Source organism: Sorex araneus, chromosome 2 (genome assembly GCF_027595985.1).
Source record: "Sorex araneus isolate mSorAra2 chromosome 2, mSorAra2.pri, whole genome shotgun sequence".
Taxonomy (NCBI): domain Eukaryota; kingdom Metazoa; phylum Chordata; class Mammalia; order Eulipotyphla; family Soricidae; genus Sorex; species Sorex araneus.
In genome coordinates this window covers 268,133,176-268,159,576 of record NC_073303.1, presented here as the reverse complement: position 1 = coordinate 268,159,576, position 26,401 = coordinate 268,133,176, and the positions used below count along the sequence as shown (strand labels likewise).

General features: G+C 44.2%; 1 protein-coding gene across 1 annotated transcript in view; it reads left to right on the top strand.

The window, feature by feature from the left end:
* SLC9A9 (solute carrier family 9 member A9) overlaps positions 1-26,401 on the top strand; it is a 517,302-nt gene that overhangs the window by 166,892 nt on the left and 324,009 nt on the right. The window contains exon 6 of the mRNA XM_055129734.1: positions 7,635-7,740. Coding sequence (XP_054985709.1) covers positions 7,635-7,740 — 106 coding nt within the window. The remainder of the gene's footprint in view (positions 1-7,634; positions 7,741-26,401) is intronic.

The window sequence follows — 26,401 nt, the reverse complement described above, 5'->3', positions numbered from 1 at the left end:
TTTGTGACCCGTATGCACAACCCCCTCTACCATTTTCATTTTTAAAATAGAAAGATGCTTTAGTCAGAATGAGAGGGAGGAGAATGCACTTATGACAGGGCAAACCATCCTCACCCAGACACGGGCTATCTGCAGAGATGCACCCATTAAGCCGCACCTCAGCTCATTAAACCCCATTGGTGGGGAAATTGGATCTTTGTTAAATGTTTATGTTTTTTGCTAATGTTAAATTTAGAATATTCTTGATGTAGGTACCTTTGGGGAAAATTTTAAAGCACTTGCTTTAAGTGCCTGCAAGTTTTAGCTCCTAAATTCCCAAATACCAGATATCTCCCCACATATACATATCTGAATTTATACTCAGGTGTTTTCCATATGCATGTATTGCACATTTATATGCATACATATATAATTATTTTTCTTTGTTTAATTCCAATTCTCATGGTCTCATATTTATACTGTCAGTGACTATATTTCTGGCTTTTGAGTAAAGGGAGAAGTAGATTATTCTGGTACACCATTTGGCATTATTTCAAGTCAAAGGAAGGGTGTGAATTACCAATGATTTTATTATGTATCCATAGGTTGAAGAGGCATTCTCTGCCCACCAAATTCTTGTATCCCAAAAAGAGCTTTGATGCAAACACTAATGACTGAAAAGTGATTCCAGAAATGTGCCTGTGGAATAGATATGAAAAGAAGCATTTTCTATAAGTTATTAGAAATTCTGCACATGCAGGACAAAAGACCCCAGTGGTCTTTTGTGTGGTAAAAGATATTAAGGTCTAGGGGTTTTTTTCATCAGAAACCCAACAAAAGAATTAAGTTCTACAGAGATGACTTTTTAAAATTTTTTTTAATTGAGGTATAATTGACAAATGTTCATTTCAGGTACTGAATAATTTTTTTTCCTCCTTGACTCTGAAAATTATTTAAAAGACTATTTTTACATTTCATGCAAAGATGGAACTTATCTAGTATAAGTCCCAATCATAGGATGTACTCTAATTTTTAACAACATAACAGCTACCTTAGGATAAATGTTCTCATTTTTTTTTGATATCACAATACCTTTATAATTCCTCAAAATTCTAGATGACCAGAGGAATTTTTGCTTGTATTTATCTATTAATTTTTTGTAGTATAACTTAAAAAATTAAAACATATTATTATTGCTTGATTTAAAATAGAAGTCATGCCACCAATGGAGTCATATAAATAATGTATTTTTAGGAAAGATACATTTATTCCCAAACAAAAAAGAAATGACCGAGAAGAGTAGCATTGTTTTACATTTTGCGAATCTCCATAATGTGACATAATGGGAGGCAGCTGGATTCTCACATCGGCTTCTGCATTCAGTTGGACAATCACTCATTATCGCCTCTGGAAAATTCCACTGTATGTAAATGGAAGAATAGCACTGAAAAATGCAAGTGATATTTTCACATTACTCATAAGATGGTTTTGACCTTGGGAATCTCCCAGAACAGGTCTCAGTAGCCCATGGGGGTCCCCAGACCACTGCACCTTGGTACCTGCGACCCCTGCAGGAGACCAATGATCCTGCGCTCCAGTGGGTGTCTCCCGGCGACTGAGGCAGCCTCAACTCCCATACAGACACAGCATGGTGACGGTTCGGGGAACTGCGGGAGGGGGCCCACTTCCTTCCTGATGTTTGGGTGACTTCTCACACAATGACATCCTGCATTTAATCTGAGCACGGTGGTTGGGTTTGGCAATATCTCTCTCAACAACTTCGGAGGCTTGACTTTGCTCGTTGCAGTTTCTAGGATAGGATTGGCGGCACCTGATTTCCCAACAAGCTGCACTCCTAGGCTGCTGACTGCTCACCTAGAAGGTTCCGGCTGACTCTGCCGTCCAGCCTGACCTAGGACACCTCCTTCGGTTTAGGAGCATCTTATGGAAATCTTATCAAGTAGCATATTTTATTGGACAAGTTCGGGAAAGGCTGTAGAGAATTCCCCACCCCTCCCTCTTTTCTCTGAGGGAGTGAGTGAAAAAGAAGGAGAAGAAAAAAAAAAACACTTTCACAATCATCGCTTTAGGAAATGGAAAAATACTACTTCAATTATTAAATATCAGGGTTCTTCACCTGTCAGGCCTGACACAATTCAGCGGCAGGAGCCTGAGCCATTGCTGATTCTCCAGGTGTCGGGGAAGAGTGTCACAAAACTGATTTGCACAGAAAACCACAGGCTGCCCTCTCCAGGGACAGCCTACGTTCTGTCGAGGAGGAGTGACAACTTAGAACTCCTGGGGACGAGCAACTGTGCAGCGGCACCCGAGGACCCAGGCAAGCCTCAGGATGGGGTGCTGAGAGTCACATTAAAAATGTGATCTGAAATTTAAATTTCTCCTAAAAATATTGCCCAGAGAATATGGGTCAGGGAGCAGCTGGTGGAGATGGTGAGAAGGAACTGTCACCCTGCAGGCTGAAGAGGGACCTCAGGGCCATCAGGAAGGGGGCCAGGTGAAGGGAGCAGAGGAAATGAAGCAAAGCATCCTTTAAGGACTGGGGCTTTGAGCCCCTCGGGGGCCAGCTGCCGTCGCCTGCATCCTAGTCCCCAGGTACAGCGGGTCAGTGTCAGCTGAGAGAAGTTTCATTCCAGTGCTAGGATGGGGTTCTAGTCGGGGACAAGACTCTCGGCATGAAGATGATAGAGACATTCATCGAGATACCATCCTGCTTGAGTGCTCGGCTTTCCCTCCTGAGGATGGGGAATGATCCTGTCTTGGACCTCAGCAGCTTTCCCTAGCCCCGTGTGGAGTGTGGCCACGGGCACCGGAACAGATTAGACCCAACCTTGCCAAGTGGTCCTGAAGGGAGTTCCGTGGAAGGGAGCATCTCGGCCAAGTTGGCAGGAGCAGGCTGTTGGCGCCAGGTGTCCAGCCTTGAGCCTCACTCAACCTCCCAGTCACATGCACCAAAGGCACAGAAACGGTCACATATGCTTAGCAGGACATCCAAACCACAGCCTCTAGCCTTGAAAGGGAGTGGACCGGGGCCAAGCAGAGAAAGAAAGGTGATAGGCCCATCATGCTGGACTTTATGTGACTGGACCTTCCTATAAGCCGAGACCCTCTATAAAATATGTGCGTGTTTGGCCATAAAGTGAACAGCCACCGCCGGCTCCCGGAAGGCGTTTCTCCGCGTGCCCGTTATCCTTCGCCCCGCGTCTGTCTGGACCCAGGACGCACCGTGTCCGGGCACGCTGGGGAAAAAACTGTTCCCCCAACAGCCTTGGTCATCACTCCCACCCCCACCCCCAAGTATGTTTTGGGCCATTTTAATTCTCTTTACGTCCTGCTTCCTGCAGAAAGCTCTCACCGGGCTGAGGAAACAGCTCTCCTCCAACCCCCAGGTTCTGCTCTCACGACCCAGTCGCTTTTCTTCTTTGGCTCTGGCTTTGTTCTGCAAACCTGTGAATGAGAAGCCCAAGAGCTCCCCTTGCTCACTTTGTGCCCCGGGATTGTCGTCTTCCTTGTGCTTTAGCCTCTCTCCATCCCTGAGCACCAGTCTCTCACAAACACTCCTCACCGCTGCCTCATCCCTCAGCCCAAGTCTCCTGCTCCTTGGCGGCTGAGTCCATTTTCTCAGGGATTCCATGGCACGTCCCAGTCATCCGTGACTCACCCAGGGGCCAGGGGGAATATGTGTGTTTGTGTGTGTGAGAGAGTATTGTGAGTACTTGCATCCCTTATTGCCAATTTGGGAGAACAAGTGGCTGTGTCTCTAGTTAAACTGTCAGGAAGGGGGTGTGGTGACGTATCCTGGAGCCCGAGAGGGAACATTAGTTCCAGTTTTTTCTGGGATGAGTGGGAGCGGAGGATGCCAGAGGCAAAAGTGACCAAACTCCCTCATCAGAGCAGAGGGCAGGAAAATTGAATCATGTCATCTCCTCCTCTCCCTGATAGTGTCTAGAAGGTTCTCCACACACTGCTACTACCAGTGGGTTCATCTAGTGGCATTTCTTTTAAGGTCTTACCTTGGGCTTGGGTAGTCCGGACAGGCCTGGCTAGGTGTGGGAGCAGCTGGGGTTGGCCTGTCCACAGCTATTTCCAGAGCCATTGTCCCAGGAAGTAGCCACAGAGAGTCTTGGACATTGTGTGTAAGACTGAGCCCTGCCAGCAAGCTAATTAAATGAGTTTTTTAAAAGCTTCAAGCTGGCCAGCCACAGTGGGTGGTTAATTTCCTGACTCACCTATTCAACTCATTTGTGGTCCCAGCAAATGGTTCCTCTCCTAGGACACACTGCCCGGCTTTATTCAGAGGCGGTTCCATTTCTTCACAGGGTAGATGAGAATGTGCGAAGTCATAGCGTTCTCTTTTGTGTGGGAGATCATTTATGAAGTGGAGTTTAGTCCTTTGTACAAAAAGGACTGTCAGAACTGCCTGGGGGTGGGTGCTGGAAGCCTGGCCATTCGCTGTGTAGCCTTCCCTCCCAAACACGCCCCGTGGGAAGAAGCAGAGCTTAACCCGGCGGAGTCCCTCCCTCCTCGCCCGTGGAAATACAGTGGGATGAGCCGCGTGTCTGGCGCCCCTGTGGATGTCCCCGGGAGCCTCTTGGAGTGCAGTGGAGCTGCAAGCCGTCTTCAGAGCTGTGAAAATACAAATAAACAACCACAGGGATGAAGGCTGGGGGCAGAGCTGCCACGATAGAATTTTCTGGCTTAAGCATGACTGTGCTTTCATGCCCTGTGAGTCTTGCAAAAGGAAAATGCCATCATGCTAAATCCCAAATTGCAGCCTCTTTGTTGGGCTTAGATACGGGGCCTGGCTCTATCCAAGGACGAGAAAGGGATTCCGTGGTAGAGGTCATTGTTCCCCACCACCAGCACCACCTGCAGGGGTCCGGGTGGCAGCCAGAGTAAGCCCTGAGCTCTCCCAGAGCTGCTCCCCGCCATCCTGCCTATGGTGGCGAGGGACCCATCCAGCTAGAAGAAGGGAACTGATTCTATGCCCGGTAAAATGAGATCTGGCCAACTGTCAGGCTAACTCAGGACATTTTTCTTCCCTTGTTTCTTCTATCCCCAAGCTCGTGGTTGTACTCCACATTCCTTCTTCGGGGATAAGTTTTCATAAACGGAAATCTATTTGCAGAAGGTCACGATAGACTTGGTGTCCATCATGCTTGTGGCCAGATGTGGCAAGAGCAACACACAGATATGCCGTGAATCCACCCGCCCCCGGCCCTCAGCTGTGTGTGTCCCCCAGGGATCTCTGATGAAGTCTCAGTTTATACACATCACCCAGGCCGTCTCGTCTTGGCTTCATGTTGCATCTAAATGCTCATACCCTCCCAATTCTTTCTCCTGACTTAACTCTGTAGAACCCCAGCCTCCTATTTCTTACTGAAATTTCCACTTCACATTCCACCTGGATATCTGTGACATATCCGTAGCCAACTCCCCTAGATGTCCCAATCTACCAATTTTCCTGCCCGGCTGTGCAGCCTGGAGTCGCCGGTTGCTTTCTCTCGCTCCAGCTCACATGCCACGTTCCTTGCAAGTACGATCTCCTCTGCTCTGTCCTGCCCAGCGATACCTTTGACGTGCTCACTCGCTAATGGTCACCTCGCTAATGGTCACCTCTGTCCAGCACCAAGCACGGGGCCAGAGGCACAGAGGGAAGAAGAGACCCACAGAATAAAAACAGCCCAAAGCACTATGACCATTGACCATCAGGATTGGGGGGGGTACAGGAGTTTGGGGAGCTGAACCCACATCTCTTCCTGCCCGGGGGCACTTACCTCCTCTCACCCCTTGCCCCACACCCGTGTTGCCCTGTGGTGTCTCTCTTGGGTCACTCCCGAAGGTCACACCCTGGGTTGTGCCACACCTCAGATGACCCTTCGCCGGCTCCCCAGTGAAGCCAAATCTCCCAAGCCTGCTCCCAGACCCTCAAACTCCACTCTCCCCCGTCCCACCCCCGGGACCCTCGTCCATGACAGTTACTAGGCAACAGAGAGGAGCAGAGGTGAAGATCCCTGCACTGCCGCTCGCGTTACATCAGCATCAGCGCAGTCAGCCTGGTTCCACTCTGGCAATCAACCTGTGGGATCATTTCCCCAATGATTGCTGTGCACGCTCTGCATGGCGATTCGAAATATCAGTGCCCGAACGGGTCTGATGGATAGAGACAATCAGTGTGTGGACACTTGCTTCCTGATGTTTGCCCCAGCAGCCCTGTGACCCCGACACACACACACACTCACACACACTCACACACTCACACACACTCACACACACATTCACACACTCACACACACTCACACACACTCACACACTCACACACACTCACACACTCACACACACTCACACACTCACACACACACACTCGCACACACTCACACACACACATTCACACACACTCACACACACTCACACACATTCACACACACTCACACACTCACACACACACTCATACACACTCACACACACATTCACACACTCACACACTCACACATTCACACATACTCACACACACTCACACATTCACACACTCATACACACTCACACACACATTCACACACTCACACACACACACACGCTCATACCCACACCTCATACTCACTCACACACACACAGACACACACAGGCCATTGGAAACGGAGTAGCAGGCCTTGGAGCCAGGGCCTGAGATCCCGTTTCTCAGACAGGCATCCCCCCTTCCCACTCACTGGTCCCGGGAGAGAGTGAGACCAGATGCGGAGTGCCTCTCCCTCGGGACTCACTCATTCTTCAGCCCGTCACTCAAGCACGGCTGAACATCTAAGGAGCCTGCCTCGCCGAGATGAGCCTCCAGGCTCTCCTGGGCTAATTTCCACCATTTGATCCAAAGGCTGGGATCATAAAGGGGTCGGCCGGGTCTCTGCTGAGAGGCTTTTAGAGAGGGAGTAAAGATTTACTGCAGCAAGAACTGTTGTCAAAGGTGTGTGTGTGTGTGTGTGTGTGTGTGTGTGTGTGTGTGTGTGTGTGTATTCTTTTAAAGAATGGAGAGAATGGTACTAGGTGCATGAAAATAAATTATTGGCCTGGTAGGTGATCCAAGACACAAGGGTAATTTTAAAATTGCTCATGTGGGGCTAGAGTGATGATAGCACAGCAGGTAGGGCGTTTGCCTTGCACCCGGCCAACCTGGGTTTGATTCCCAGCATTTCATATGGTTCCCCTGAGCACCGCCAGGAGTCATTCCTGAGTGCAGAGCCAGGAACAACCCCTGTGCATCACCAGGTGTGACCCAAAAGAAGCAAAAAAAAAAAAAAATTGCTCGTATGTTTGGGAAATTCTAGCCAGTCCAGTGTTTACTTGAGCGAGGCAGGCAGCGGTGGCTGAGCAGGTGAGGAGAGGGAGATGGCAGGAGGCAAGCAGGGTGCAATGACAAGACGAGGGACCTTAGACTTTCTCTGTAAGCCGTGAGGGTTCCAGAGAAACCTGCAAGCAGGGGACACTGGCTGAGATTGTCTTTTGAACAGAGTCTGGTTTCGGGGGAGAGGATGAAATTGAGAGAAGCATTAGGAGGCAAAGGTTTTTGTGGTGATCAGAACTAAGTCCAGGTCCGTGGTTCCTTGACTCAGTGTCACTCTAACTGCAGGCTGTGTTTCTCCTAGTGACCGTGCTGGCCATCTTCCACGAGCTGCACGTGGACCCCGACCTATACACGCTGCTGTTTGGAGAGAGTGTCCTGAATGATGCGGTCGCCATCGTCCTTACCTAGTAAGTGCCAGCACTCGGCCGGGGCGTCTCTGAATATAGAACTAGACCTCACCTTGGTGGTAACTCCCGCTGCTCTGAATAATATCTTTTCTCGAGCGACATGGAGGTATAGGAAATTTCTAGTTTTTAAGGAATTTTTAATCACAGAAACTCTTCAACAGCGGGTACAAGTCATGAGGCACCCAATTTCTAACACTTTTGATGGGTTTCCAGTTCCACTGTGTTACGAGACATTGTGCAAAGGCTAGCTGACACCTCTCTCCCCCTTGACGCCTAGATTTTGCAGATTCCCTTAGGCTTCCTTGAAGTATACAAATATGCTTTATTCATTTCAAATGATTCCCTTTAATGTGCTCCTACGTAAGTCGCGTCAGTAGGCGAATAGACACTGCTGTTTGGGTAGTAAGTTTGGCAGAGCGGTGATAGAACTTCAGAGTCAGGACTTCCTTTTCACTTCTCAATGCAAACGCAACGTTTTCTAAGAACACATACGACCTCCATCTCCAGGTGACTGGTGCAAGCACTCACGCGTGGGCTCGGAGCTAAGGCCATTCTCCCTTTCTTCTGGAAGGATTTCTTTCTGAGAAAAGAGCCCTCGCTCTTCCCTCTCCTCCCCTTCACACTCTTCCCATTCATATTTGATAAATACCACTGTGGTGGTTTTCAGGATGTCAGAGGTTTCTTCTTGCTTTGAGATGCAGAGTGACATCTTGGGCAGCTGTCAAATATCCCAGAGGAAAGTAGCCCTCTGATCTGAGTGCCAACGGGTCCCATTCAGGCTGTTAATTACTGCAAATGCATTTGGAAAACGTATAGTCAAGTGGCAAAGTGTTCCCAAAAGTCAGCTCTTACAGAAGGGAGTGAACAGGACACTGCTCTTTTCCTGCCAGCTGGCATTTCTTAAGACTGTTACCCTAAATTGCCACCAAATCCAGCAACTTTCATCAGGAGCCTCCAAGTAAACACGTTTCACCTCGTTCCAGGGAGGTGCCTTTCCTCGAGGGGCTGAAAATGTCAGTGGGTGCAAGGTAAGGGCGGAATCAAGACAGATTCACAAATGCTAGGAGATGCTTTAAAAAAAAAATATGCCAAGAACAATTAATTAGGGTACCAGGAATCTCTGTGCAAAGAAAAACTAGTATTAAAGGAACATTTGGAGTAAAAAAAAAATTTTTTAAATCTGCTGAGTCTCTCGTTTCACTTTCTGAGCTGCCAAGTTGTAAAAGGCCAAGCCAAGCAAAACCACCAAAGTGCAAATGAGCTTGGGAAAGGCGGCTGCGCCAGCCGAGGGGGTGCTGGTCCTTGGATGCTGCCTCTCACAGCAGCTTTCTGCTGCAAACGCAGGCGCCAAGGGTGTGTTTGTGGGAGGGGGTGGCACTGTGCGTGGGCGGGGCTCCCAGGGGAGGTGGCACTGCACGATGTGGCTTAGTAGCTCTTTGGATTCATGTGGGGGTCTCACCCCCGCTCCTGGCAGGTTCTAATACAATGCGGTGTTTCACCCCATGGCAAAAATCTGTTTCTTAGGCCCAAGATTCTTGCCAATCAGGCCCAAATCTCATCCTCCACGCTCGGTCATTTCTTATGTTGTGTCGTGTGGTCCCAGAGAGTGTTTTACCTGTGAGACCCGTGATCCGTAGTCAGAATACGTGACACAGAGACATCCACACCTCCACGCCTTCTGCCCAGTGCCTCTGGGTCCTACTCACCCCCTGCCATGAGTTCTGGAGAATGGGAGCTGCACAGGGCGGTGTCCCATGGGCATCTGGGCTCTGTCCCTCGGGGCCAGTGGCGGCTGCCATCTACCCCAGGCTCAGCCCTCCACTATCCTTCTCATCCGTTTGCTTCTTAAATTTCGTTTTAAAAACATAGGACTGACTCTGTCTCTCTGTCTCTCTGTCTCAATCTGTCTCTCTGTCTCTGTCTCTGTCTCTCCCTCCATCCACTTACAGACAGTATCCTTTCTCCTTTTAGTGCCTTATTCTCACGATTTCTAAAAGCCACAGGAAAGTTTTCCACTAAAATTGGGGGGAGCCCAGCTTTGCTCACCCCGAGGGAGTCAGTAACAGCTGCGACTGCCTGTGAGCAGGGCTTCCCTTTGCCCACTCCGCAGAAGCCCTGACTCACACAGGCTTAGGGATGCGTGCGGCAGAGCACTTCCCTCTGTAGAGGATACTGCAGTCTAAGAAAAGGGTGGTCGTTGATCAGATGACCCTCCTCCCCAAGGCATCCACACTGATGGCATTCTTAGGACTTAAAACTAGCACTACTAGAATTTGGATGGCATCATCAAACTCCCTGAGTAGCCAAAAATAAAAAAGTGTTGTTTGTTTTGGAGTCATCCTCAGCAATGCTCAGGGGTTACTCGTGGCTCTACATGCAAGGATCACTCTTGGCGGTGCTCAGTGGACTGGATGGGGTGCTGGGGATTGAACCAGGGTTTGCCATGTACAAGGCAAGTGCCCTACTTACTATGCTATTGCTCAGGCCTCTGGTGAAGTTCTGAGCAAAACAGAAAACGAGCAAAAAGAAGATTGCGTTGTCCAACTTTCAATTATATTATAAAACTATAGTCGTCCAAACTGTACTGCAGGGCAGAGTGATTTTCAGGAAACCTGGTGCTTGTCTTACCTGCAGCTGACCCAATTACATCAAAACCAACAGCAATAGCCATGTTACTTGAAGTACAATAAAAAAAGAGAAGGTATCCTTCAGAACAAACCTTTAGTGGAGGATTTATTTGACCCATTAACTTACAAAAACAAAGCCGGAGACCCTTCTTTAACTTGCTGTTGAATGCCCAGCTGTATCCACTTCCCTCTGAGACAGTTCTTTGGAAAAGAAGCAAGGAGGAAACTGCAGCTGGAACGAACATTAAGGTTGTTGATGAAAAAGGCTTTTATAACATGCAAGGGAAAATATTTTTAGGGAGGAAGAGAGAGAGAGAGGAAGAAAGAAGGAGGAAAGAGCTTGAATAATAATGTGAAGAAGAAGAAGAAGAAGAAGAAGAAGAAGAAGAAGAAGAAGAAGAAGAAGAAGAAGAAGAAGAAGAAGAAGAAGAAGAAGAAGAAGAAGAAGAAGAAGAAGAAGAAGAAGAATTGTAATAATAATAGGTACATGATTCTGAAGTGAGACTCTTACACAGAGAAAAACAACTGAGTGAAATGTGAGAGGCTGACAGAGAGGGAGAGAAAAAGATGATGAAATCATGGAAAATATGGGACCAGGGAATAAGGGACAAATAAAAAAAATTTTAAAGATTGGTTATGGTGATGGGTGGAGAGTTTCCATGACTCTCAGCCAGAATTTCACCCATCTGTCTCCCTACTTTTTCTCTATAAATACACAGATCTCTCCAGCACCCCCCTCTCTCTAGCAGGTTCCCTCTTGCCTCTGGACACTGAGATCACCCTTCCAGCCTCTGTCTGTCCAGCTGATGGAGTTTTCCACCCCTTGACACATCTCCTTTGGGATCCAGTCGCCTACACGCTGAGCCACTATTCCACTGTGCTTTATTTCCTTTCCAGCAAACCCTTCCCATCTCGGGTGGATGAATAGACACACGCCTCTTTAGATGGTTGCTTTTGGGAAACAGAGTCGATGGAATGCATGTAGGAAGAATTCAAATCTCTTTTGTGTTTTTCCTTCCTTACTTCTACCTTTGTGTGGTTTTTGAAGTTTAAGGATAGTGATCTAGTGCTTCCTACACCCGGAAAGAAGTCAAAGTTTTGAAAAGTTTGAAAAATTAAGTTGTACTTCAAAAAAAGTCAAGCGTAATAATGAACCTAGAGCGTCAATCACTGTGGCCTTTGGCAGAGCTCCCGGGGCCCCTTGAGAATGGACACACATTTCAGTTGCCGTCTGGTGATCTCCTCCCAGCTCACTCCGTGCTTAGAACCATTCTCTTCAGTCTTAGCATTTGAAATTCTTTATTTGTTTCATCACTGATATTGTCAAGACTGTGTGTCCTCTAGGCTTGTAAGAATGTGCTGGAAAAAAGGGGGAAAGGAGAAATGATCTAGGGCCTCAGCATGTAGACTAGTGGTTCCCCAAGGAACTATCCTGAGTAGAATTTTCATTCAAATGTATAGTAATTTAGCCTCGTTTTAGCTTAAGTCAGCTTCCAATGCTCATCTAAGAGGCAAATAAATAATTCTAATACTGTTTCTCAGGTAGAATTGCCTCTAAACTAGCTAATTTATAATTAACATTTGTGACCACATATCTTACACCAACAGTAGGGAAAGGTGGGTTCTATGACTGAAAATGAGCCAGTTTCCTTCATCTAAAAAATAAAAGTAAATACGCTTAGTACAAAGTTTTTAAATTAACTAGGTTCTTACCTAGAGTATTATTTCACATATGTAGGAAATGAAATATCAGTCCCCAAAATATATGCATCCTGGTTTCTGAATGAATGAATTCTGCACAACTATATTGTTTTATTATTTCTAAAGAACATATAAAATAGCTAAATAATACTAAAAAAATAAAGAACATTATGGTATATGAGGAAGATATCACAAGATAGGCTTAAGAGGACCTGGAGGATATGAGCTTGGTAAGCCTGAATAAAGATGTTGCTTTCAGACTCAGCATGTCAGAGTAGAAAGAGCTCTAGTTTCAAGTCTGAAAAGCTGGTATTGGATTACTATTAATTAACTGTGCAATTACAGTCGAGAAAGAAAACCATCTCAAACAACTATAATAAGAAAGGCTGAGTCGGAAAGATACTGTGGTGGCAGAGCTATTTACCTATGTGCAGCCAACCCAAGTTTGATCCCTGCCATGGGTTATGATGCCTTGAGCATGGAGTAAGGAGTAACCCCTGCCCACTGCTCACCAGCACCAGCACCAACACCTGAAAAAGAGATTGCAGTCTACACTGGCCAGTGTAGCTGAGCAAATGAAGTAGAAATGGACCAGAAAGAAGCCGGAGAAAGAAGCAGGAGTTTCTCCTCACTCAGTGACTCTGGACCGGCTCCCACACTGGGTTTGAGATACCTGCCAGCACCCCTCAGGAGCACAGGCGACTTCCTTCAGGAGAAGAAAGCAAGAACTTGGCCCCATTATTCCCAGCTAAAGTACAGATTAGTGGAGATTCTGACGCTTCCTGCTCCACACTCTTCTTAGAATGAATCCCTTGTGGCCAGGGAAATGTACTGCATTTGCTGACTCTGGTCTCCATTGCATGCTTCATGAATTCCAAGCTCTCTCGGTGGCTTTCTCTTGAAAGTTTGTGAATACTGGCGCTTGTAGTCTTGCATTTTGCAGATGAGGGGACAGGAGAGCTAATTGTTCAGAGCAATGTTGCTCCCTATAAGGCGAGGGAGGTGCTGACACAAACCAAACTCAACCTCAAGAGCACTGCAGTGACTTAATCTAGACACAAACGGTCTGTGTTGTTTCTTTATCTAGAAGATGTAAGGAGAATTCGTTGATATACATTAAAAATTATTCTGAACAATAAATAAGGCAATATAGTTGGAAATTTGCTCTAACATATAGGATCCACATAACAATGCACAAACTTATAACGTATAACATTTATATCAGCAGCTTTTATTCCACTCCTGCAGTTCTCTCTGGTTTTATTAAAATGAGTACAGATAGACCTGCTTCTTGTGAAGTATTCCTTCATAAATATGGCATTTTATGATGCAGGAATAAAGAGTAACTATTTTTTACATATGATTTTCCCCCATTAAGAATGAGCCCCTTATTAAGGCTTACCGTGTAAAATTGATAAATCAAGAGAGCGAGGTTGAAGTACATTCCTTAGAGTTATAAAAGTACTCACAACCAAAATTGATATTCTTTGCGGGGTGGGGGAGAAAGAAACAAGGAATAAGTTAGCTAAAAAAGTCAGATCTCTTTTAGTTTTAGAGTCACAGAGAGGCTGTCAGAAGAAATAAAAATCTGAGTAGTTCAAATAATTTTACTCCATGGAGCCATGATTTATGCACAATGGAAAGAGAGCATCTATTTTATATCCTTCTATCCTGTTTAAATGTCTGTATGTGTTTGAATTATATTTATTTGAATCTTCTTCAAGTTATAAAGATACCAAAGGCAGAAGTCAATTTAATAAAGAAAAGTCAATTTATTTGATGACAACAGAGTTCAGGAATCGTACCAAGGGAAAACAAATGGAGAGAAAATAAAATTCGATGATGGAGGATATACCAAGAAAAACATCCTTACTCAACAAACACATTGATTGGCTAATCATCTTTATAATATGCACAATGAAGTATTAGTCTCCATTTATGTAAGAATTGTATTAGGTAACTGATTTAACCTCTCTATTTCTCAGATGCCTTATTTGTAAAAATATAGATGATATTAGCACTTATCTATTTGGGAAGAGCAAACAAACACAGAATCCCTAAACAGGGGCTGGCTTATGATACTCAGTAAACCTTAGGTATTAGTTTCCTTATTACTTCTTATCTCCAAGATCAATAAGGTAACCATAGCATAATAGGAAAATGTAGGTTATAAATACAAAACAAATAGCCAATATCTCTACTAAATAAGATCGGCTTCACTAAGAATTAGAAAAAACAAATTAAAATGATAACAGAGTATCATTTTTGCCTAGAAACCATGAATAACCCCAGAGGTAACCATCATTCTCAAGGGAGATTCGGTTTGGGGGATATGGAAACCTCCTGCTATGAGTGGTGAAAGAGAAAAGTGATTGCACTCTTACAAAGACTGTTGGTGTTAAGTCAGTAGAGTTCACAAATGTTTTGTTTTGTTTGGGGGCCACACCTAGCAATGCTCAGGGCTTACTCTTGGCTCTGCACGCAGGGATCACTCCTGATGGTGCTTGGGGGGACCCTATGGGATGCCTGGGATCAAACCTAGGCCAGCCATGTGCAAGGCAAGCACCCTACCTGCTATACTGCAAACACCCTACTGTGGCCCCAAGTTTATGAATTATTTGACCCACCTATTGCATTTCTATAAATTTATCCTTTGAAGCAATTAAGGGCATGTTCAGTCACTTCTCCATGGAAACTAACACATCCTGATGTGTGCAAGAAGTTATACATAAGAGTTGCTACATGGCTGAGCAAATGACAGTATCAAAGTATCAGGGAATTTCCAGCACGGCAGAGCCTGGCTCAGGCCTTTGCATCGAACCAGTGGTTCAGTGGGTAAAAATGACTGGAGTGGCTATCCTGGGTCTCCTGAGTGGCTGAGGAGCTCTCCCCAAAACATAAAATCAAATATAGGAAAAATATATCAATGTTAAAATATATTTATATTTTTAAACTCAAGAAAGTTTTAGATGTGCTTATACAATAATGTGCTTTTACAAAAACCAAAGACCTATTTTGGTTTTTAAAAAAATCACAGCCAAATTTATCTGTGTGTGTATAGATACCTATATGCATACAAGTGATTTTAATATAATTTATGAACAAAATCAAAGTGCTAGGTGGGATCACTGATGCTGCTTATTTCCTTCACTTGTATCACTTGTCTTCCCATTGATCTTTGATTTGCTCGAGCAGGTGCCAATAATGTCTCCATTCGCTTCTGTCAAGTGCTACTGTAGCCCAATGGCATCTGCTCGCTCCAGGAACACAAAGAGCATCAAACCATTTGTTCAGGGTTTTGACAAAGAAGTCTGACCATCTCGTTGGTGGGCGGCCACGTGGTCTTTGACATCCCGTGGAATCCAGTCAGTAACAGCTCTAATCCAGCAGTCGTCTCTGAATCGCATTACGTATCCAGCCCATCTGATTTTCGATGCTTTGGCAAACAAGACAGCATCCCTGATTCTTTATCGTCGATGGAGGTCGGAACTCCAGATTCCTTCTCACTTGAGTGAAACGTGATATTCCAAGCATAGCTCTTTCAGTTCTTCTTTGGGATACCCGAATAGCGTTCTCATCCTGTTTTTGTAGGGCCCAGGTCTCTGAAGTGTATGTTAGTGCAGAAAGAATGGTGGAGTCGAAAGGATATGCCCCGAGCCAGAGGTTCTTTGTCCTCTTAACCACTTCTTTGATGCTGTTGAAGGTGTTCCACGCTGCTCTCTTCCTCCTGCACAGTTCAGGTGCCATTTCGTGTGTCATGTTGAGTTCTCAACCTAGGTATGCATAACTGCTGCATTCGGAGATGTTGCTTATTTTGGATTAAACAATTGTGTTGGAATCTAAACTACTGTGATCAACTCAAATTCCAGAAATGCCCGATTCATATAGTTGATTATTGGCAATCTTCCTTTAAAGCCAGGTTCTCCAGTGGTTTAAGTCTGAGTTGTTTTTTCAGCCCTAAAAGGGCAGAGAGAGGCGTTGAGTGTTCTCGACCGTTTCTCTGCACACCCTACTGCCAGGACTGTACTGCACTGCATCCTTGTGACAGCATTCCACAGTGTGCAAATGCCTCCAGAGTTTCTGAGTGATAAAATAAGCTCATTAAACAGCTGGATCGTGGATGACAATAGAGAGGCATGAGGTGCCTGTATTCCCAGTTACGCACAGGCTTTTAAGGTACCCGGTGTAAATGATTACCGCGAGGGAGAGACGGAGCACCGGGCTCCCCTGTAACGGAGAGCACCGTGCTGCTTGGAGGGTCTTCGTAGAAAATGTCATCTCAAATGTGATACTGGTGACTGCTTACACTTAAAGTGAGTGACATTTTGAAGGAGCCATTTCTTACAGCCTGAGAATCTTGAGGGAGATGTAGGATGGGAGATAATAGGATGGCAGCAAGACTCAGGGCACCAGGCAGCCGAGAGGAACTTTGAGATATGACCCATCCACTCACCGCAATTGTCTGCAGAAACCTCCCCTGCGCACGGGGACAGCGTCTGGAACGAGAACACTCATCCGTCCGCACCGTCAGCAGGGGCTACAATGGGAGAGAGCTCATTTGGGCATCTTGGCTTGCTCGTAAGAGCATTCTAGAAAATAGCTGTGTCGGGCTCGGTTATGGACATCTATCACTCAGGAAAATCAATTCTCTCCCTTGGTACTGTCATCTCGTAGCCGATCCCCTTGAAGGCAAGTTCTACTCCCCACACCCCTCTTCCTCGCAGCTAATTATTTGGAAGGCTCTCCACTAATTACCAAAGAAGGGAATTAATATACCCCTTCAGAGGTGGGGACAAGCATTTGACTAATCCTCTCATTAAAATGTATTCCAGGAGATGAATGCTTAATATTCCTCATGCTCCTTCCTGCACATATTTGAAAAGCCTTCTTAGCCAGCATCATTAGCACACTCTTCTTCTCCCATTTGACCTCGCAGTATAAACAGGGGTGATAAGGTGTTTCCTTTTGATGAGAATAAGCCCAAACTGTTATTACAGCCCGAGAGTGGAATATTTCTCACAACTCTGCCTTACTTAAAAACAAGTTTCTTCTATCTTGACACATCTCTCGGAAGGTAATTTGCTTTGATATTTGCCTTGGAAACTGATAATCAGCATGAAACTCAGTTTGATGCCTGTCTAGATACTGCTGTGATACATAATTAAAAAAAAAAAAGTCTGGTCCTTTGTGCTGAAGGACCCTTCCTCCTGCCAGCCCGCTCTGAGCCGCCTTCCTCTCTCGACACCAGGTGGCATCACCAGGCCGGGATGGGGAAGAGGCTCAGCATCTGGGAGAGGCGTCCAGGAGCAGGGCTGGGCTGCCCCAGGTCGAAGCCATGCACACCCCCGCCTGCAGAGCTGCCCTGCCTGTTTGTTCGTTCTCATTCCTGCTCCCAGTTCCTGTTTCCCGGCTCTGACGCTGGCATCTCACTTACTCTCCCGGTGAATGTCCCTTGCTCGGAGGACTGGGAACTGACCTTGGCTTTCTCCTGTGACAGTGCCTCTTGTCCTCCCGATTAGATCTGAATGTCCTCGCTGCTGCTGCTCTGTCGCCGGGCCCCGTGACTATGTTCTCTTTCTGGCCGCTGGTGATCAATTAGCCCACCAGAAATAAATAAATAAGAGAAACCCAGGTGGATGGTTTTCTTTGCTCAGTTTTCTCAGACTTAGATTTTCTGATGCCTGAGTCCGATAGAAGCGACAAAACCCCGCTTCAAATTAGCTTTGACCAAAGGAATTCACTGGCCTATTTAATAGGGATCAGACCGACCCTGGGCATGCTGGGACTCTGGGATTCCAACGTGGCTGTACGTTTTTTGTTTCTTTTTTTCCCCTGTTTATTTCTTGGAGCTGATTTCCTCTGAGTGCTAGCCTCATTCTTTCTTAGTGCAGATAGATGACTTACTCTATTAAGCAGGAGAGGGTGACTAAGTGACATCTCTTAGCTTATATTGTTCTTCCTTAAAATAACATTTCATTCCCTCCGGTATTTGCCTATTAGCCACAGAGAAGGTCTCCTATTGGCTCTGTCAATTCTTTCTTCTGCCAATCACATAGTACTCCAACCCCACAGTGGTCCAAGGAAATGAAACACGGTGATTGTCCAGCTCTGAACATCATGTTCCCTTCCCTGTGACCAGTGGCATGAGGCTATTGTTAGAAATGAAGGGATAGAGGCCGAGTGTAAGGCACATCTCCACACTCTAGCCACCGTATTTCATGTTAGAATGTTCAGACCTTGCTAGATTGAAATGAAAGGAAGATCCTACACCAGAACAAATGCAAGGAGCTTCTTTATTTCAAAAGGCAGGAGAGCTTTTCTAAATGCAGAGTTGGTTCTGGCGGTGAAAGGAAGGAATTCCCCAGATTTGAGAAACAAGAGAGCACAGCAAGAGTGAGAAACTGCCCTTATAAAAAGCCAGTGGTCACGTGATTCAGCGTAGGCTCCAGACGTAGGGCGTTTAGAGATGGGGTTCTATTTCTTTTTTTAAAAAAATTTTTATTATTTTTTTAAGGGTACAGTTACAGATTTATACATTTTTGTGCTCATGTTTTCCCCATAAAAGTTCAAGAACCCATCCCTTCACCAGTGCCCATTCTCTACCACCAGTAAACCCAGCATCCCTACCACCCTCCCCAGTCCCATCTCCCCACCCCCCCACACACTGCCACTATGGCAGGGTATTCCCTTTTGTTCTCTCTCTCTGATTAGGTGTTGTGGTTTGCAATAAAGGTGTTGCGTGGCCATTGCGTTCAGTCTCTAGTCTACATTTGGCACACATCACCCTTCCCCCGCATGACCTCCAACCACATTTTAATTGGTGTTCCCTTCTCTGAGTTGTCCAGAATGAGAGACCAGCCTCCAAGGCATGGAGTCAACCCCCTGGTATATATTTATACTATTCTTGGGTGTTAGTCTCCTAGTCTATTATTCTATATTCCACAGATGAGTGCAATCTTTTTATGTCTGTCTCTCTCTTTCTGATGACATCTGCGCTTATATGTTCATTGCAGCACTGTTTAAAATAGCCAGAATCTGGAAAAAACCCGAGTGCCCTAGAACAGATGACTGGTTGAAGAAACTTTGGTACATCTATACAATGGAATACTATGCAGCTATTAGAAAAAATGAGGTCATGAAGTTTGCATATAAGTGGATCAGCCTGGAAAGTATCATGCTAAGTGAAATGAGTCGGATGGGGCTCTATTTCTGTGTGGAAGTTAGAGGCCTGGCTGGAAACAGCCGTGGCAATATAGCTTGGGCATAGTTCTCTGAACAAGTCCTCAGTCATAGGACTCTGTCTCCAGCCTTAAGAAATGATGAAGAAATTTGTCACTTATCTGGCAACTATAAGCAAACTCCCCAGCCGGGACAACTGTAACATAGGAAATGAGTGCGAGCTGATAAATTAAAAGTTTTCAAGACTCATGAAGTATCTGCCCTGGCTTCATTTCCACTGACTTCTTTTCAATTATGCAAAACTGCTCTGAAGTGATACTTTCCTGACCAGGCACACGGAAATTGCATGGAACAAAAACATGATACCTCTTCCTGAAAGTGAACACAAAATCAACATTTGTAAGTCGTAAAGTAAAATAACTTGACCATGAAGAAAAGCCAAAAGATAAAGTAAATCAAAATAAGCTCTGTAAAGAGCTAAACAAAAATCTGAGAACAATTTGGAACTGAGCATCTTAAAATATAGCTATAGAGAGAAAATTATAGAGAATTATTAAATATAAAACAAGTAAAAATCTTTTCAAGTAGATATTTTTAACATTAAAATCTGAATGAATCAGATAAATATATTGAATCCAGTAGACCAAAAGAACCAATATATACAGATATATATAGCATAGAGAATAGCATGATTAAAAAATGCAGAATGTATCAGCAAGAATTTCAAATGAATAAAGATAATTGACTTGCTTATTGAAAAAGGATGGGATAGGATATCTATATCCAGTAATAGATGATGATTTTTCTGAATCGAGGAAATAAATTGAAATAACCCATTATGTTCAGAAATGGATAAATTCAACTTTATACACATGTAAATCCATTGCCATGAAATGTAAGCTTACCAAAGGCAGCATAGAAATTATAAACGCAGGCAGGGAGGAAAGCAATGTCACTTGTACAGGATCATGGAAGAATGATCTGAATATATAACTGATATACATATCAGAAATAACTGATAGCATAGGAAAATAACTGATAACATAGGTTCTAAATTCAACTAAATATCATTTAAGGGGGGATGTGAAAGTGTTTTGGGGTAGACTTTCAAAGGTAGAACTTTCAAAAGATATGATTAAGTTAGAAATATAGGATATAGAATTCAGAAAGCAGTGGGAGACAAGAAATGGTGACAAAGGACTTGCTGAGATGACCATAACACACATGTCTGTTGACAATAGCGACAATTGTGACAAATGGGAAGAGGGTAATTAAGGTAGAACCAAGTACTCTGTAACCCACTACAGTATCCAAAGATAGTGGACATCATATGGTACTGGAGGGAGAGATGATTCTGTGTAAAGAAAGGACATAGCCAGAGGGTGGTTTATTAAAAGAAATCCAATTTTTATTTATGTCACTGGACTCATTGAAATGTTTCCAAAAATTGTGCAAAAGAGTCTGAAAACTGGAATTTTTTTCCAAATTGGTGTAGAAATGCTGCAATCAACTCATAACTATTAGGAATCATCTTTCAATAATAAGTTCAATCTATGCAAGGAATTCTTCTACATGGTGAAGTTTAGTGTATTCCTTGGGATCTCTCCTCTTTTCACTCCAAGATTATAGAAATTGTCACGTGCTATCTGCAGGCTGTCTTCCAAGTATTCTGTTGTCTTCCTAATTTCTTTCATTCCTTCTCTATATTCCTTCCTGGGCTCTCCTTATCAGATTTTTGATTCACACTAGGAATCCATCTGGTCTTTCCTCTCCAATCCCTTGGTAGAGGTTATCTCCATGGAAAGAAAGCAAGGAACGTTTTCTGTTTTCTACCACACTGGTAGTTGGTAGGCTGTGTAGTGCAGATGCTTTCACACGTGCCCTTTCTGAGAGCAACTCTGAGCTGATGGGCAGCCAACCAATTTTGAGAGACGGTTGGAGAAGGCAGTTCTGTCTTCTGCTACATGTTGTCATTAAGGCATCAGAGTTCCTTATTCATTTTAGAACTGTTTGACTCCCTGTGCTAGTGGGCCGAATGAGGTCCCGTAGTCTGGACCCACGTAGGTAAGCTAAGGCAGGAGATCAGATCCTGGGTGGCACTAAATAGAGGACACCCATGTGCTGAATCACCAAAAACACTGGCCTGAGGGCCAGACCGTCCATGCTGGTGTGATGAGTTTATTTTCTTTCCATAGGCAAGTTACGTAGGAAGCTGAATCGTGATCAGCACTCACTTTATTAATTCACCCCAGGCAATTACTGGCACTGGGATTTCAAATACCCCAAAGATCAGAAGATAATAAGCATTATTTCCTGTAAGCAGGCCCACACATGAAAGAAAATAATATCCAGCAGGTTGAATGATGAGCATGGGGAGAGGTGATGGTGGAGATTGATGAATCAGGTATTTGTCTGTATCCTTCACGCAACATTTTTGTTACTCCCCCCCCCCCCCCCGCAGTGAGACTTGAAGTTGGAAGTGTTGGGTAACTGCCCATTGAATCCCCCTACACAAAATGGGAATGGTTAATTGCCATGCTTGCTCTTTCTATCCTTCAGATCCTTCCTTGATAAAATGGGTTTTTTTTGTCATTGAAATTCTACTTTTCTCCCAAAACTCAAAACCTTTTTGAAATATATCTGATGACCTTTTATGTCTGGTCAGGGGTTGAGGGTGATTTCCTCTCCTCTCTCTGGTGGCCAGTCACCTCCCTTCATAGGTTGGAGCCTAGTCACAGGGTAGATCAGACCTGGGTATTAGGACCAACTATGAAACAAACCAACCATGACCCCCAGGAGGTAAGATTCCATTGAGTGTCAGACTAGCATCTATTAGTACCATGATCTAAAACAGACACATTAAACTTTGGGGGAGAAATCAACAAGTTATTTTAGAATCTAAAGTAAATTTTGGCTTTTTCTTTGGGGGGTGGGGAGGGAGGTAGAAAGAGCATCCAAACAAAAGATTATATTGGATGTAGTTTTAGGAACTCTGAATTAAGATTTGACTTCTTGAGATCTATTTTATTTTGGATGCACTTAAGTTAAATTTGTTCCAAACAACCAAGAATATGCCTTTTATTTGAGGTGATCAGCTCTGAATTTTTTTCCAACAAAATTTTTGTTTCCCAGAGAACAGAGTCAGATCAATATGCAATCATAATTTTGGTCTAAATTAAAAACTCCCTCTTGGCAGAGGGAATATAATATGTTCCTTTTGCTTGGATTCCATAATGAATTTGCATGGCAGGCTTATTGCAGGTTTTATGTGGGCTTTGCCTTCCTGGGCCATGTAATGCTCAGGGAATTTGACTAAACTTTGGGAAGGAGCAGTTGTCAGTTGTAGAGAGAGAACTCAGGGCCCATTTTCCAGAGCCTGGCTCCTAGGCCTGTCACCCTCTCCAACTACTGAATGATAAATGAACTGTCTTTGAATGCCCAGCTCCTGTGTTAATAGCTTTAAAATATCGTTTGTTTATGGGGAAGAAGTTGGAGTGCTTATCAATTTTCCTGTCCTAGTGTTCCTCAAATACATCATTTTTTTTCAATGCTAGGATGGCCGGTAAGTGAAAGGGAAAATGAAAAACTCCTTTCTGTTTGTTCTTTATGCGTTAACAGTAGGAGATTCCCATTTCAAAAGATAGTAAAGCAAGTGTCCAGTGAATTCTAATGAAATGGAGCACATAGATTGAGACCACACACTTGCTGCTGTCATCCTGTGGTATCTGAATCATAGTGTGGTTCCATCTCATTTTTCTGAAGGTGCTTAATTCAACTAAACATGTAAAAGACAAATTCTGAGTCTGTGCCAAAGAGTTTATTTCCAGAATAGCAGTTACAGAGTCAAACTCAGCCTAGTGCCATTAGTGTGAACATGTGAGATTGAATGCTTTTCAATGAGATCCTAACCCTAATATGTCTTGAGCTTTATTTTTTTTAATCAGTGTTCCCATGCCAAACCTCTCCTACCTATTTCACTTTTATGAACATCAGCATACATTCTGAGTAGAGTTAACTCTTCATCATGGGATTGGGAACCGTTTTAATTTGGGGAACTTGTCCAACAGTTTTCTATCTAATAGCAATCTGGTTTTGGTCCTTTTACTGCATGCGTATAAAAAATGTCACCCAAAATAAGAGAAAAGCAAGAATGTCAATACTCAATGCTATTTTTCTGTATATATGTGTGTGTGGTGTGTATATGTGTGTATATATATTATATATGTACTATATATAATATATAAAATAATATACAATATATTATACATATTATTATAAATATATATGTATTTAAAGCTTTGGTGGAAAAATTTTAATTTTAGAACAGACCTGGCCTTTGGATGAAGTGTTTTGCTTTTCCGAGGAGAGTTGGGGCAAGGCTGGGCATCTTGTTCTGCCTGTACCATTTGCCAGTTTTACACACTGAGCAAGGCAGGCAAACTTATCAATTCTTCTCTTCAACTTTGCCAAGATGGCAGCCCCAGATGCTATCCTCATCCCGAAACCAGAAAGATCACTGGATTTTGAATCTGAGAAGTGAACTTCTATTGAAGTTCAAGATGATGAACACCCATCCATTCAGTCTACTAAGGAAACAAAACTGGAGAAAATGAAAGACCCAAATAAGTATCATTACTTGTTAAGAACTTCATAAAAGGCTATTTTGTCCATGAGGCAGGAATAAGTCAAAATTAAAAATAAAATCACAGAAAAAATACTTCATAAATAAGTTAATAGGGATTGTCTATTTAAAAATACAAGAGACTCAAATGGCAGGTTAGCGTTGCACTCAGAAATATGTCTTGGCGGTGATTGATACACCAGACCCAGAGTTTTTCCTAGACCTCAGCCACCATGAATGACAAAATGTATGGGTAGAGTGATTGTTGTCCACAATAAAATCTAAAATAGAGGGACTGGTGTGAGAGCACAGTGGGGAGGAGGTTTGAACCCAGGTTCAATTCCCAGAATCCCATATAGTTCCCCGAGCACTGCCAGATGTAATTCCTGAGTGCAGAGCCAGGAATAACCCCTGTGCATTGCCGGGTGTGACCCAAAAGCAAAACCAAAAAAATCTAAAATAGAGTAATTTTAAATAATAGTATATAAAAATCTAAGGAAAAAAAATCTTCATTTCATTAAAAGACAAAAAAAAAAGTCATGAGGAGACCTGTCATGAAACAACATGGGAATAAAATACAATATTTAGAATAAATCCCACAGCCCCCCCACCCCACCAAAGAAAGTCGTATATCTTTAGTGCCTCCCCTTGAAATTCCCAACAGATTTTAAAATGTGATTCTTAAAATTATATGGAGCTTCTGCTTAAGATCACAAGATAAAATCTATTCCTGTTACTTGACTCCCTCAAAAGAGACTAAAAAACAAAGAAAAAAAAATACGTTGGAAAATTAGAGAGAAAACCTCCTAGCCCATGAAGCTGCTCCAAGCCACACTCTTGGAAGTGTTTGACATCTCCCTGCCAGGACGGACGAGCTTCCCAGAGATGAGAGACACTGGGGCCCGAGGCTTCCCTCCGAGCTGCCACAGAGGCCCAGCTGAGTCCTGCTCAGAATCCAGGGGAGGTGCGTGGGTGTGCACAGAAAGCTCTGGAGGGAGAACGGGTGCAATTTTTGAGCCTCCGGAAGGAAAGATGACCGGAAACCAGGTGGACCCACACTCTCCTCCCCTAGCTAGGATTCTGGAGGAGGTTTGTTTGCATGGGGGCAAGGACTGAGAATTCCAAATCAAAACACAGTTCCTCTGTGCCTTAGTGGGCAAGGACTGAACATTCCAAATCAAAACACAGTTCCTCTGTACCCTAGCGGGCTCTCGTCTGAGCCCGCCTCGACTGGCTTGCCATGGGCTCCACGAAGATGGATTCCAAAAGAAAGGCACCAGATTTGGTGGCAGATGTTTCCGATGGACAACTTCGCACTTTGTAAAGGCAGGACCCAACCCTCTACTCTTCGACCCTCCCTCCTCTACCCTGTGAGTCTAGGGCAGCAGAGCTGCTGATGTTCTGGCTCAGACCTTTAGAAACTACCGGTTTCGCCTCCATGTTCCTGGGAATACTTCCTCCTGGGACTTACCTCTTGGCCACTATGGGAGGTCACAGTCCAGGCAGGTTGGGTGGGTGACGACAGCCAGGAGCAGGGGTGGGGCATCCTTAAACGGGGTCTTCCTTCCCTGTTAAGTGGGGGATTGTCTGAGCTCTTCAGATTTCTTTACTCACTCTTTCAGATTTCTGACCAAAGTTACGGATTGTTGTTTTAAGCCACTAAGTTCTGGAGTGGTTTGTTATGTGGAAAGCGTGAGTGAGGACCAACATGTTCTTCAAGACTACAGACACTTCATAAAAAATTTTTTTTAAGCAGAGAGGAGGGCTCCATCCTTAGGCAAGTTTTTCAGAGCAATGCAGAAAAGTTTAGGCGAAGGGTTCCCCAGTCATGGTGAAGAACACATACTCTTGGTAGAGATAGCGAAGGTGTGTGTGTGTGTGTGTGTGTGTGTGTGTGTGTGTGTGTGTGTGTGTGTCTGTTATTCAGCCACCACCACTCTTCAGAGTACAGAGTCAAGACTTCATAGGAGATCTATAAAATAGGGGCTAGAGCAGTAGCACAGCCAGCGGAGAGGGCATTTGCCTTGCACGTGGCCGACCCAGGTTCAATTCCCATCATCCCATATCATCCCTTGAGCACCACCAGGAGTAATTCCTCAGTGCGTGAGCCAGGAGTAACCCCTGTGCACAAAGCAAAAAAAAAAATCTATAAAATAATCCAGAGGACTAAAGTGTCCTGGAAGAACTCAGAATAGAAGCAGGAGAGAAAAATGAAATCACCTAACTGATATTTTCTTAAGGCATTTTGTTTTATTTATTTTATAAAAGATACTTTAGAAGCAAGCGAAGGAAACTGAGTAAGTTTCTCTCAAGAACCAAGAAGCTGAAAACAGACTTGAGAAAAACAACCCAAAACAAAGTGAAAGGGACCAAGCACTTTGATGACTAGAGAGAAATGAATGACAGACAGTTGGGTGGTTCCGAAGAAGTAAGAGCATGGCAAATGTTTTGAAAAATCTGACCCATCACTTTCCTTCCCAAATTAGAGAGTAAGTAGATTCAAAGATAGGACGGTCCACTGGATGCCAGGAAA